The sequence below is a fragment of the Primulina huaijiensis genome, chromosome 10 (genome assembly GCF_012295235.1).
Source record: "Primulina huaijiensis isolate GDHJ02 chromosome 10, ASM1229523v2, whole genome shotgun sequence".
NCBI lineage: Eukaryota > Viridiplantae > Streptophyta > Magnoliopsida > Lamiales > Gesneriaceae > Primulina > Primulina huaijiensis.
Window position 1 is genome coordinate 18,819,152 of NC_133315.1, and position 13,068 is coordinate 18,832,219.

At 33.5% G+C, this 13,068-nt stretch overlaps 2 protein-coding genes across 2 annotated transcripts; one reads left to right on the forward strand and one right to left on the reverse strand.

The window, feature by feature from the left end:
* Window positions 1-165: 165 nt before the first annotated feature.
* LOC140986845 (uncharacterized) lies at window positions 166-2,984 on the reverse strand. The gene is made up of 6 exons (XM_073455214.1): window positions 2,645-2,984; window positions 1,640-1,839; window positions 1,421-1,561; window positions 1,253-1,333; window positions 553-677; window positions 166-473 (listed from the first exon to the last, which is right to left on the reverse strand). The coding sequence occupies exons 1-6, from the start codon at window positions 2,865-2,867 to the stop codon at window positions 425-427; spliced, it is 819 nt and encodes a 272-aa protein (XP_073311315.1). The 5' UTR covers window positions 2,868-2,984; the 3' UTR covers window positions 166-424.
* Window positions 2,985-6,177: 3,193 nt separating this feature from the next.
* Window positions 6,178-10,104, forward strand: LOC140986847 (translocon-associated protein subunit alpha-like). The gene is made up of 8 exons (XM_073455215.1): window positions 6,178-6,328; window positions 6,897-7,058; window positions 7,161-7,211; window positions 7,446-7,534; window positions 8,639-8,716; window positions 8,817-9,020; window positions 9,548-9,619; window positions 9,753-10,104. Exons 1-8 carry the CDS (start codon window positions 6,268-6,270, stop codon window positions 9,801-9,803), a joined length of 768 nt encoding a protein of 255 aa, XP_073311316.1. The 5' UTR covers window positions 6,178-6,267; the 3' UTR covers window positions 9,804-10,104.
* Window positions 10,105-13,068: the final 2,964 nt, after the last annotated feature.

Consider the following 13,068-nt stretch of genomic DNA (forward strand, 5'->3'; position numbering starts at 1 on the left):
AATGCTTCTAGTTCTTAATACTTTCACCAAAACTCTTCTGATCTTAAAACTCTTTGAATATAACAAAATTAGATCTTGCCATTATTTTTAATTATAAAATTAACGGCGAACATGAAATATTTTTAAATTTAGTCATTTAGAAAATAAAAGTGTTCATGAGATCCAGAGACAAAATGTAATTCTTGATGAACTGAAACATCATCCGTCCAACCTAAGTATCATGATCATTGATTCAAATGCTTACACAGCCAAACCATATTGTAAACCAAATTACAGCTGAGTCAGTTCAGTCAATTGGGTATACAGCAAACCAACTGCTTGATATAAATAACGAATCTGCCTAAGTTATTAGCATTTCATTTCACCAGATTTTTGTGCTGAAGGAGTGGAGCGAGCCTTGTCGCATGTCAGTGCACGAGATTGGTTACACCACTCCAGAAGGAAGGCGCAGCACGAGCTGCCCTCCAAAGACACTGCAGGTTAACATAGCAAGGTTGGTGAGATAGAATAGAATGAATAACACAAGATAGCTATACGCCCTAGGATGCAGACCTTTTAATGTAATAATAACAAAAGTCGGCCAGGATGAACGTTTGAACTATTTCTGATAAAAGAACCATTGATGGCCATAGTCCATGGCCCAATGCCACGAGAAGATGACCACGGCTGTCCAACACCTGGCAATTGCAAAAAATTATAAATTTAAGACCGAGTGATTGTACCAGAAACTATAGAATGGGGCAACCGTGCAACTCAAAATCATCTACAGTGTAGCAGTCTAAATGTCAAATCTCCATAGTTGTACCACGTAGGATAGCACGAGGAATTATTCCTCTCTAATGGTTAATATAATGTTTGGTGCCAAAAGTAGATTTGTAATTTCAAATACCATTGGGCTTTCAAATTCTTCCAACAATGCATTAACAGAATACTGCAGTAGGAACAGGTCATATGAATATAATTTAATTTCCACATAAATTACAAGATTATTATATGCCCGATAGCCAGATTTCTTAGAGATGGCCGGATAGGGTATATTGAACATCAACTTCCACATGCTTAACAAAATAAAATGACCATATCGTAAAACTCCATGAAGCCATTCTTACCCCCATTTAGTACCTTGTAACATTTATGAGTAATGGTGAAATGTTTGAGTAGGATTAGATCATGGGTTATTACAATGATTCGCATTTTACATCAAGCCAGCTAAAGAATGCTTAAAAATAATGATAAAGTTGGTGTATCAAACCTGGAGAACCCAATGAGCACAGCTCAGAAATCTCGCAACACCCAATGCAAATACATAATGAGCTGTAAATGGTTCAACAATCTGTAGCCAAAGAATCGAAAAGCCAAAATTACAAAATAAACAGGAATTAGCTAGCACCTAACACAGAAATTCCAAGTAAAACTCCACCTTAGTGTTTTGCATGACGCGTAGTTGAGGTAAGACGGAAATGGCTTCAAGGTAAACACAGAAGGCCCAAGCAATCCGGTTGACTAAGTGATGTGATGTAGATGGGTGTATCAATAGAGCTAAAACAGCACAAGGGACCAACTGCAACGCATGGAAAGTGATGCACTCATTTTTTCAAGACAGAGATAGTATGATTCCCATGTACATATTAAGACTCACCACATAATATAGTGCAAAATTGTCTTTATCCTCCATGTAACTTGACCTTAGCTTCAGACGAATCATGTAAATAACCCACAAGGTTGTAGCTAGTGTAGCCATGTCAAGCAACGTGTGTATGTCATATTCCATAACAAAACTGCAATACAATCTAACAGCCAAAAAGATAGCTGTCAGCTCCTGGGATTTGAGTGAAATCCCTGCAATATTTAATTTAAAAACAATTGGAGGGTATCAGCATCCGGCACCACAAAAAATCCAACCAAAATATCTCACCAAGAAATGCAATGAAACACATTGACAAACCAAAAGAAAAAACCAAACTGTAAAGCAGAGCCACATGCTATAAATGTTCTTAGTGACAATCAAAATATCTGTAAGGATTAATATTACTTGTTTTGTTTCGAGGTTCTCAACTCAAGTGTCTAGTTTCTGTTACCTTCAACTTCACAATTAGCTTACAGCACATTATACTTACACCCCATAAAAGATCCTGCACAACTTTAAGTTAGGCGCGTGAAAATTTAAATTAAATAACAAAGTACATCAAGGACACTGATTGGAGTTATAAAGACAGTTCACAATTCAAGTCGAACTAAAGGTTGATCTCGACCCTCAAAAAAGAACCAATTCTGGAACACAGTGGACAAAGGAAAAAAATCAAAAATTTTAGGCAGGATTAATGTTTTTTCCTTCTTTCATTTGAATGGCGCAAATAAGCCCGTAACTAGACCCCAAGATTATATTTTCCATAGCAAAAGGAAAACAGTATGGCGAAAATCACATCTTCGCAACACGAGAAATACCTTATTATAAACTAAAGTAGCGCCACTTCGAACATTTCCCAATTTTGCCAATTTAATCAAAACAAGATCTCCCCAAAATCCCAAAAGTTTCAAACTTTCTCATCCTCCACTCAACCAATTAAAATGAAACCCTAAAACAGCAACCCCAGCATTAGCAAACACGTAAACTAAAACAACACACACACAATCTAACCATTACCTGCGCAAGTTTTCTCCTTCATAAGCTTGTAAATAAGCACAGAGATTCCAATCGAGTGAACCCCCTCCGCGGCGACGAAAAGATTATCGTGATCGTGTACAATTGCGCGGAGGAGCACGAGCGTCGCCATACCACTGATAACGGCAAGAAAAGCCTTCACCTTGGGCGGCTGCCGCCGCACCCACGACAACACAACTTCGATCGGTCTTCGTGGAGCCCTCATATTAGTATATGCAGTGTAACGTATGTTTTCCTTTGGGTTTTTCAACAGGGAAATGAGAAGACGAGGGTGAGAGGAAAATTGTTGAAAATGGAAATTTGATATAGGTGAAATAAGGAAATTTATGGCTTCTTGAAAATGGATGAAATTAGTTCTTAAAAAAAATGGATGAAATTTATGAAAATGAGGACACAAATAAAATTACCCCTATTCTTATTCTAAAAATTAAAATTATTTAGCCAAGGATTAAATTTTAATTCTAAAAAGATTTTTTCTGAAATTATATAGTATATATAACTTTTTAAGAACATGTGTTGCCCTATATCCAAAGTCCAATTTTAATTTGGCTATTTGTTTTTATAGATCTCATATGTTTAAATTATTCAGATTTGAAGTCATATAAATCAATTTTGTTTATCGAATCTTCTTAAAAGCTTAAAACAAATCGCTATGAAGAAACATGAATAAATTTGAAAATTTCGAGTATATATACTCAAATAGATAAGGTTTTTAAAATAATGCTTTATGTTCCGAATATTAAGAGTCACTCAAATTTGTGAGTATAAATTAATTTTTTTTAAAAAAAGTAAGTGCAAATGGTAGTTCTTTTTAATCAAACCATTTATTTCATGCTCCGGTGTTATCTTTCTTAGACAATAATATAAAATAATATAATATAGTAAATAAAATAAATTAATTACATGTGTGCAAATAAATATTTTTTCTCGGGATTTCAATTTGGTAAGAAGACTCACAAACGTGAATCAGAGAGTTGAGCTAACATAAATTTGAAGTCAACATTTTGTAGGAATTTGGATTTTGGAGCGTTGAGAAATATTATCACGTGGTTTGGCAGCGTCGTGCTCATGTTAATTAATCTTTAAAATTTTTGAATCTAAATCAATAGCCATATATTTTATGTAGGAAAACAAATATTATTATTATATATATAACACTATATACGCCTCGATATTTAAATCTAAATCAATGTTTTCTCAACCATCAGAAAAAAATTATTAAATTCGACCTCGTGATCTAGATGGACATACGGTTTATATATATATATATATAGATTACAATTCTTGGTGAATTTTATACCAAAAATTATTGAATTCAAGCTCGTGATGTACCATTTATATAAGCTACGGATATCTACATTGAACACATGATTTTTAACGATAATAATACTTTATTTAATTACTCCTAAAGGTATTTATTTGCTTAAGAAGATTGGAAAATGAAATATACATAATCGAATTATGACGATAGAAAGCTGAGATAGAGTAGGGAATTTCGTATGGGCGAAAAGAAAATCAAAGAAAACCAGAAATTTAAGAAGTTAGCTTTGCTTTAAAAGAAGGATATTTCAGCCAAAGAAAGTGAATAAAAAAGATACAGAATATCAAAATAGGCAAAAAAAATTGTGAGAGAAAATGTCTCAAACTCACAAATAGAAGAACCTGCGAGATTCACTTAATCTGAAAAAAAAATGATGCATTTCAATGATGATCTGTCTTGTATTGGAGAAGTGTGGTATATAAGTTACAGCGTCGCGATATGATCCGACCAAAGGCTTACTGCACTCGATGGATTCTCTTGCCCAAGAAACTCTACCGATTTCATCAGATACGATTTTACTCAAATATTTGAAGCAAAATTGGGGAATGGATCTTGATGTTGTCCGAAAGATATGTTTTGACTAAGCGATTCAAAAATCATGCAGCAACCTTCTTGGAAGCCACGGAGTTGATTATAGTGGCAAACTCGGGACCCTACAGTGGTTAAATCATAAAGAAATAAGACATACACATGTCACAGCACTATCTTTATTCTTTTTTTAGTTGGAAAAGAAAGATTTTACAATTGAGTCTTGAACTCGAGACATCGTCTCAAATTTCAGATTTTGGTGTCAGATGAGGTACAAGTCATTGGCACTTCTCACCATTATAAGTGACAGCAAATTTAGTACATGTCAAATGTGGACCTTTTCGCGATTTTAGCCTGAAGTATGAATCATCTTAATTAGCTTACATGTGAGAACCTCACCAAGTCATCGTGTTTTGTATTAATGTTCACCAAAAAAATGATATCTATCTCGGATTTAATGCAAAGAAATGGCGAGAATAACCGGTTGAAATAAGCATATGAAACAACTAAAGTGGAACCAATTAAAATGGTATGACAAAATATGGAAACCATCAAATAACTCCTACAGCCAAATTAATGATATGCAGAAGAATGTCAGCAAAGGAACCAATTTCTGAGATTTTTCTTTGCCTTTTCCATTTTCTTTAGATGAATGAGATCACAGTTCACCTTTCAAATCTATTAGAAATGCATATCAAGCCAATAGTAGCACACTTCATTTCAGCTTTCTATCGTCATAATTCGATTATGTAGCATCCTTCATTTAGTAGCACACTTCATTTTAGCTTGTTTGTGGAAAGAAAGGTTAAATTATGACGATAGAAAGCTGAGATAGAGTTGTGGAAAGAAAGGTTAAATATACAGTTCACCTTACAACATTACTCGTTAAGATTTGACGTCGCTCTTTTACAGTCCACCTAGTCTCGACGCACAAGAAATACTCTGGAGATCACTCATATCAATACTAATCTAACTCATACCCACTTAATTCAACAAAACTTATTTTATTTCTTAAATGTTTTAAAAAAATATGTTAATATCCACAAGTAATCTCAACGTTTATGAAAAATAACACATATATTTAATTGCTTATTATTATTATCATTATAAAATCAGATTTGTAATTATTTTATTTTTTACACTCTAAAGTAAAAAATATAGGTTAAATATAAAAAATTGCGAACTTAGAGTTCCTATTATTTTAGAAATCATCGTATAAATATCTATATCTTCGAACCCGAAAATTCTTAAATAATCGGGTCCAAACATGGTTCCATACCCTCTTTCCTTTAAATTGGATATCGGATCTCAATTGATTAGGAGAAAATCTTCATCCCTTCTTGGTACCTTCATTTACTAACTCTTTATAATTAATTAATCCGTCGTTAATCTTTTGTGGCCTTGGTCCAGAGGGCTTCTATCAAACCTTATTCACACACTATTTGACTCACATTCGCTGGAAAATCTTCATGCTCCCAATCAGTAATTGACATTTGCCACCAATGGAGCGTCACCTTTATACCACGTGTCATTTATTCCCACAGCGTCCCTTTAAAACTATTATCAATGTGCCCAAATAAATTTGTAAATCATGGATTTGACCCCGACAAAATTTTTTTCTCTTTTTTGACCCTCGATCTTTAGTCCACGCCTTAAAAGAGTTACATCTCTGCTCGCTGCACGCACATACGTGCACGGCCCATCAGCAGGCGAAGTCTTCTTGTTCTCTCTACGTGGGGTAAGCAATCGAGGGGAAATGGCAATTAGGGTTCTTCTGATTCTATGTCTGCTTCTCATGTCGCCTTCAATTTTACAAGGTAAGCATCTTGGATGCAGATCCGTTTCGCGTTGTGAACCCTATTTTTTTTCCTTTATGTTACATTCGGAATTGGTTGGGGCTGTTATCTTTGACCGTTTCGATGACATGCATGTAAAAAAATATATCTTTAAGCGGAATCTTGCTGTTTTTAGGCTTTTGATTGCATTAGGATATGTGGAGAGTGGAATTAGATCAGATCGAGAATACTAAGCCTGGATTAATTTCAATCTGAGATTTGTTTGCTAAATTTCTATTACTACGGAGATTTTGTGGTGCTTTTTTCTCATTTATTGCTCGATTTTGTTGTTTTGATTGAATATGTGTTGCGGCTCAACTCTGTCGTGTTGTTTTAAGCATTGTTTTACGCACGATGAGGTTCTATCGTGATTGGCCTCTTTACTTTCTGAGAGTTTATTACTGTTAAGCGTGCATTATGCTCCTTTCGATCAGTTTCTTGAGTTTGGTAACTTTCTTCTAGTTATATTTCGTTTAGGAGAACAACCCCTTTTAATCATGGCAACGCTCGACATAAATCTGTTCTTATTAATGTGTTTACTGATTGATAGTCGCAAGATGTGAGCCAGACCCTGATGGAGAAGTTGTTGAATCGGCTGAGGAAGGAGATATTGGGATCATTGGTGAGGATGCCCAAGACTTCGGTAGTGGGAGTTTTGGTCCTGCTCCAGGGGTGGAAACAGTTTGTGTTTTCCCCAAAAATCCCTCTAAATGTTAGTATTTGTTGTTTGAGTATGATTCTCCGAGATACGATGAAACTTTTGCACCCATCTTATAATTATGCACGTGTTGAGTTATTTTCTCTAATTTTTCAGTGGTTGCAGCAGGGGAGGAAAGTGAACTCTTAGTTGGAATAAAAAATGAAGGTAATTCTTTGTATTTTGTTGAAACATAAGTTTTTTTCTTTTTGAACTTCTGGAGTTGTCTTTAATTTTGATATTATATAGCTCTAGTTTTTTGTTGATGTTGTTTCTAAGATCGTGGATTTGAAAATGGCAAAATGGCATAGATCTACGCTCATTCTTTTGGAAATTGGTACTTCTTGCTGAAAAATTATGGATGACTTAATTTACTTGTAATATTTTGGTTGGTGTTCGCAGGGGATTCAAGTATTAATGTTATTGCGATCCACTCCAGTGTTCATCCCGCATATGATCCAAGTTACTTGTTGCAAAATCTTTCTGCACAGGTATCTTGTTTACTTTTCTGCAATGTTTTTATGCTTCTCTGCTACACTTATCTGAAAGGGGAATTTTTATGTGTTTTTTAATGATATTTTTTTTATTAAAAAAAAATCCTTGAATGGGTGTGTTGTCATTTGGAAGTTTTTTGTTCAACTAGTTAGATATTTTAAATGATTCAAATAAGTTTTTGTATTGGGATCGATATGGGGATAAAAGCGAGACAGTTAAGAGTTGAATTCATTTCGAATGATGTGGTTATAGTAGTAATCATGAATTTTACAGTTTTAATAGACTGTGTTGCATTTATTAAATTTGTTGCCTCCAACGATAACTTTTATCTTTTCAAGAAAATAATTAATAAATAAATTACTTGCATTAACCTCCCCTATACTTTATGTATTTGGTATCTACCTCGTTGATCAAGTTTAAAAATTATAACATGCCAAGTGAGGGAACTGTCAAATACATGAAGTGTAGGGGAGGTGAACGCAAATTACCCCTTAATAAATAGAATCGGTATCATCCTTAGTGAACCTTGACCAGTTTTGAAGCGTATTTGTGAGAATTTTCTGTACTCCGTGCATTATTAATTGGAATTTTAGTGCTAGTGGATTTTTGTATCTGGAGATGCTTATTAAACCACTTGTGTGACTTTTGACTTGTGTAACAAGATGGTTGATAATTCAATCAAATAAACAAATGTTGCACTTTTGTTATGAGGTTGGCATACAACCTTAGCATTCCTTGTGTTCAGCAATGTGTCTACCACGTAACAGGTCTAGCAGATCTTGAAGATTGAAATAACAGGGCAAGAAAAGATTTTTACTCAGTTTTCTGAGTGCACACTTGTTGGGCCTACACCCTGTCTCTAATACATCTTTCCTTTTTATTCGGTGTCAATGAGTCATAAATGAGGTCTTTATGGTTCCTCTCTGATGCGAGGAGTAGATAGTACAGATACTTGTTTTGACTCTTAGATGATAACTTTGTTAGATTCGGCACTTATCTTGCATCCAGGATTAAAAATTGCATACTTATCTTTCTGTATCACTTCCGGACTAGTATGATTTGGAATTTTGCTACTGATGCGTGTTTTTTTTATCTACTAGGCTTTTAACAATGCTTCGGTTCCTCCATCAGCTCAAGCAACTTTCCCTTATCTTTTTGCCGTTAGCAAGTTCTTACAGGCAAGTTTGTAGACATGTTGAATTTTACTGTTCCAAGAGTTCTAGCAGCATTGAATACCCCAATTTTTACGTGCAAAATATAATATCAGTTGTCCTGCAGTCTGGTGCATACATTCTCATGGGAACTATTGTTTACGAGATTGACCAGCACCCATACCAGAGTACTTTCTACAATGGGACCATTGAAGTTACTGAGCCAGGTGGTCTGCTCAGTGTTGAGTCAGTTTTCTTGTTTTGCCTGGGGGCCGCCCTTATTGGTCTTCTAGGATTTTGGATACGTAGTCAAATACAAGAATTCTCAAAGGTAATTAGCATATATGCACTTGTACTCTTCACCGTCTAGTTTCGGAGTGTATCATATATACCGGAAAATTACTCAAGGACGTATGCAACTTAAAACCAAGCGCCTCGAATTGTGCTAAAGGACTTCGTCTCGTATGCCTCACTATTTCAAAACTGTAGTAGAAAACGCATATTTATTAATTAAATAAATTCAAAATAATGATTATACCTTTTTGACATCTCATTTATCAAATCTTCATGTTTTGTGTGATATATATCCGTCTTATCCACCTGTTACTGTTAGTAGACCCAAATACTTTCATGCTGGGTGGATTAGGGACTGTTTACCAATCATACGTCACCCCCAGCAAGTTTCTTAGCCACTTTCAGATATAGTTTCCTGCCTTTAAGTCGATGGTGCTGAGATTGCAGTAGTATATTAGTTTGCTTCCATCTTTAATCTAGTTTCCATCATAGATGGGCACTTTTTTTTCATCTCTCGCTCTGAATCTGATGCTTTTATTTGTGCTATGTGTGTTCATTAATTAGAAAACCAAGAAGGCACCAAAGGTGGAAGTTGGAACTAAGACAACGGACGTCTCAATGGATGAATGGTTGCAGGTCTGTAACGCAGCAAAAACATTCTCCCAATCTTTTCCTTCTCTTTTATCTCTGGTCTTATGTATATCCATCCCATAAGCTCGATTCATTTGGAAAAAGTGGTTTCCAACCATTTACTACCTTTTATGTCCAGGGAACTGCATATACACGGTCTCAGGCCAACCAATCGAAGAAGAAGAAATAGACTACCATCCTTGAAGAATCGGGCACAATCAGGTCATGATTCTTTTCAGAGGGTGTAGAAATTCAAATAGTCGAGGAAGATAATGCAATAGCGAGTCTGTTTTTAAATTATTCAATGTTCGATCACCTCCTTATTGTAGCACGAGGGAGAAACCATATGTTCCTTTTTCTTAGAGGCGACTACGAACAAGTCGACAGGAGAAAATACAGAGAGGCGACATTTTTGTCGAACACGAGATTTGTTTCTTGTTTCGATTCATGCATGTTTAGTCAATTATATTATGATGGCCTTTGGATTGATATTTTGTGAAAATTTAGGATTGATACTTTGTGAAAACATAGGAATTTAGTGTGTTCGTCTATGCAATATTTACCATATTAAATATAAATTTATAAGAGAATATATGAACAATGAATTGCTCGATAATATCACAACAATTATGAAATGAGATCTAGTGGTGCTTAATCATTGATGAATGTGAATCTAGAGGTTTATTTCGACACTTTTAGGGCATTGTTTTACTTGTATCCAATGGTGTGATAGATCCATTATCTAATATATATATAGTCCTGTTAGGGCAAATTTCTATTCTTTCTTTTACCTCTCAAGTTAAACAAAGATATTACCTTTCATATGCTTAATTTTATTTTTTTAATTCTCAAATTGGATTTTACACTAGTATATGTGATAGATTCTTTTTCTGTGGTTTGTTTCCCGTGTTGCATATTTTTAGGTCACGTGTACTTTTATTTGACTCCTTTTATTGTAAAATGGCAACTTTTTATTCGAAATTTTTGTAGGAAAAATGTGACGTCGGCAAACATTTATCAAGAGAAGAATTTGTCTTACGTGTGCCCACTTGTATGACTTGTGAGGTCTGATGCACATTTGGGACCTTTGACACGACTCCCGATTTTTCGAGGGGAAAGCGATGTAAAGAATAGCCGGCAAATCACATCAATAATACAGAAAATCCAACTTATTTTTACAATATAAATAAAAATTATTGGTGCCGATGATTAAATATTCAACTGCCTCACCAAATCCATTATGGCGTATAAAAATCAAGCACAAAAATTCTTGTGAGCTAATCTCACATATCAATTTTGTGAGTTGAATTTTTTATTTTGATTATCAATGAAAAAGTATTAATTTTTATGTTAAAAGTCTTATTTTTTATTGTAAATATTGGTAGAATTAGTCCGTCACACAGATAAAAATTCGTGAAATCGTCTCACAGTAGATTTACTCAAAATCAAGATCAAGCTTGGAATATTATTATAACGTCTCCATAATCAGAAAAGTAATCCACATATTTCCCACCAAAAAATGAGATTGCAATTAACTTACATGATACTTTTCTAATTTTCTTTGCTTATGCATGAAACCCTATGGGGTTCAATTTAAATTTTCATTAAAATGGCAAAAAAAATTTCCTAATAATATTTTTTCGGACAAATTTGTCACACAAAGCTTCCCCATAATGGTTCACTCGACTAACGACTAACGTAATTTGCAATTCTTGCATTAATTCGATAGTTTACCTGGTGTGTACCGAAAGATTGTGGTTGTGGGATATTGTGTCATAAAAAAGATAAGAATAAATTGGGGACATAACATATCTCATTAAAGTGTAGCTTGTGACTATGGAGGAAGGTGAAATCAAGGATAACAAGTTAATTATAAAGAAATTCGCAATTTTATACGCCATTTTTGTTTTAAAACAATGGAGATAACTCTATAATACAATAGTAGTCGTCATCCTCTTTAATGTTTATGTATGCAAGAGACATTTATAGCCAGATCTCACTAATTTTTAGTATTCCAAAAAAAAAATAATAATAATAAACCTATCACACTTACTTTAATAGAAATAACTAAATAGGCTTCACAATTATACGAGTCCTTCACAGAAAAAGACCTTACTCTTTTTTTAGTGATCAAATCATAGAAACAAACCTATGAGGAAAAAACAACAAATTTCAAAAATTTTTTCATAGATTTATTTATAGAACTAAATAAAAAAAACAAAGAAACTACTCGAAAATAAATTTATTTATACAAACACTGTAAAAAAAAAAAAAAAAAAAAGATTGCATGCACATGACCATCTGTTTTTAATAATCAACCGAGTGATCAGTGGCGGAGCCACAGTGATGGACAAGCCCGGTTGGCTCAATTTTTTTTTAAAAAATTTATATCTAAATTTTGTATAATTTTATATTAATATAATATTAGTTCGGATAGATCAATTTAAAATGTTAAAAGATTTTAAAGTTTAAAATTATAGTCGGGTAGACCCATATTCCTGGCTCCGCTACTGCGTGTGATACATTATAAAGATTAAAACTTTCTGATTAATATATCCAGCTCCACGAATTAATGAAAGCACGTGCTTCTTCATCCTTGATTATCGGTTGGGACATTGACATATAATCACACTAAATTAATACTAACTCGAAGTATATTCAAATTTAATATCTGTCAAAAAGGAACAAAATATTAATTTTTTATGAGGAAATTATATTTACGTAACGTGTACGTTTTAATATTTAGTCTTTTTGGTTTTACTGCAGTTTAGATGTGAGATTAGTCAGCAATTTTCAAGTTTTCACATTGTTAATTATATCGATGATTATAAACTTGACATGCCATAATTTTTTAGTATGCAATATATATGTATCTGGATCCCCTACAATTGCATTAACCACATCATTTGGTGCGGTTGATAGCTAATGGGCTGTGTTGATTTGAGCTTATTTTAAATTAGTTTTTTAGATTTGATTTTGTTTTCTTCTCGATTTCATCTCGTCTTCTTTTGTCTATTTTCTTCTTTTTCTAGTTTTTTCTCTGTAATTCAATTTTATTATTATTTTTATTTTTACAAGAAATATTATAACATATAAGGTTCGATTTTCTTGTTCCTTTGAATGTCTAATTCTTTTTCTAATTGTTTGGCTATCGAATTTTTTTATTTGGTTTTGTGTGTTTATATTTTTATTGTTCTATTGATCTCAAACTCTTATTAATTAAAATATTAATATTATTTCATATAAAATTGTCCATTAATATTTGTGGAAGAGGAAAAAAATGGAGAAAAATGGAGGAAAAATAAACGAAGAAAATAGAGGGAAAAAAGTGGAAAAAAATATAAAAATTTAAAAAAAAATTAAAAGAAAAACAACATTAAAAAAAATTATCAAACATTCAAAATTGTCATGTAACCACACATCATCGTGTGCTGTTTTACTTCCACACTGAAGAG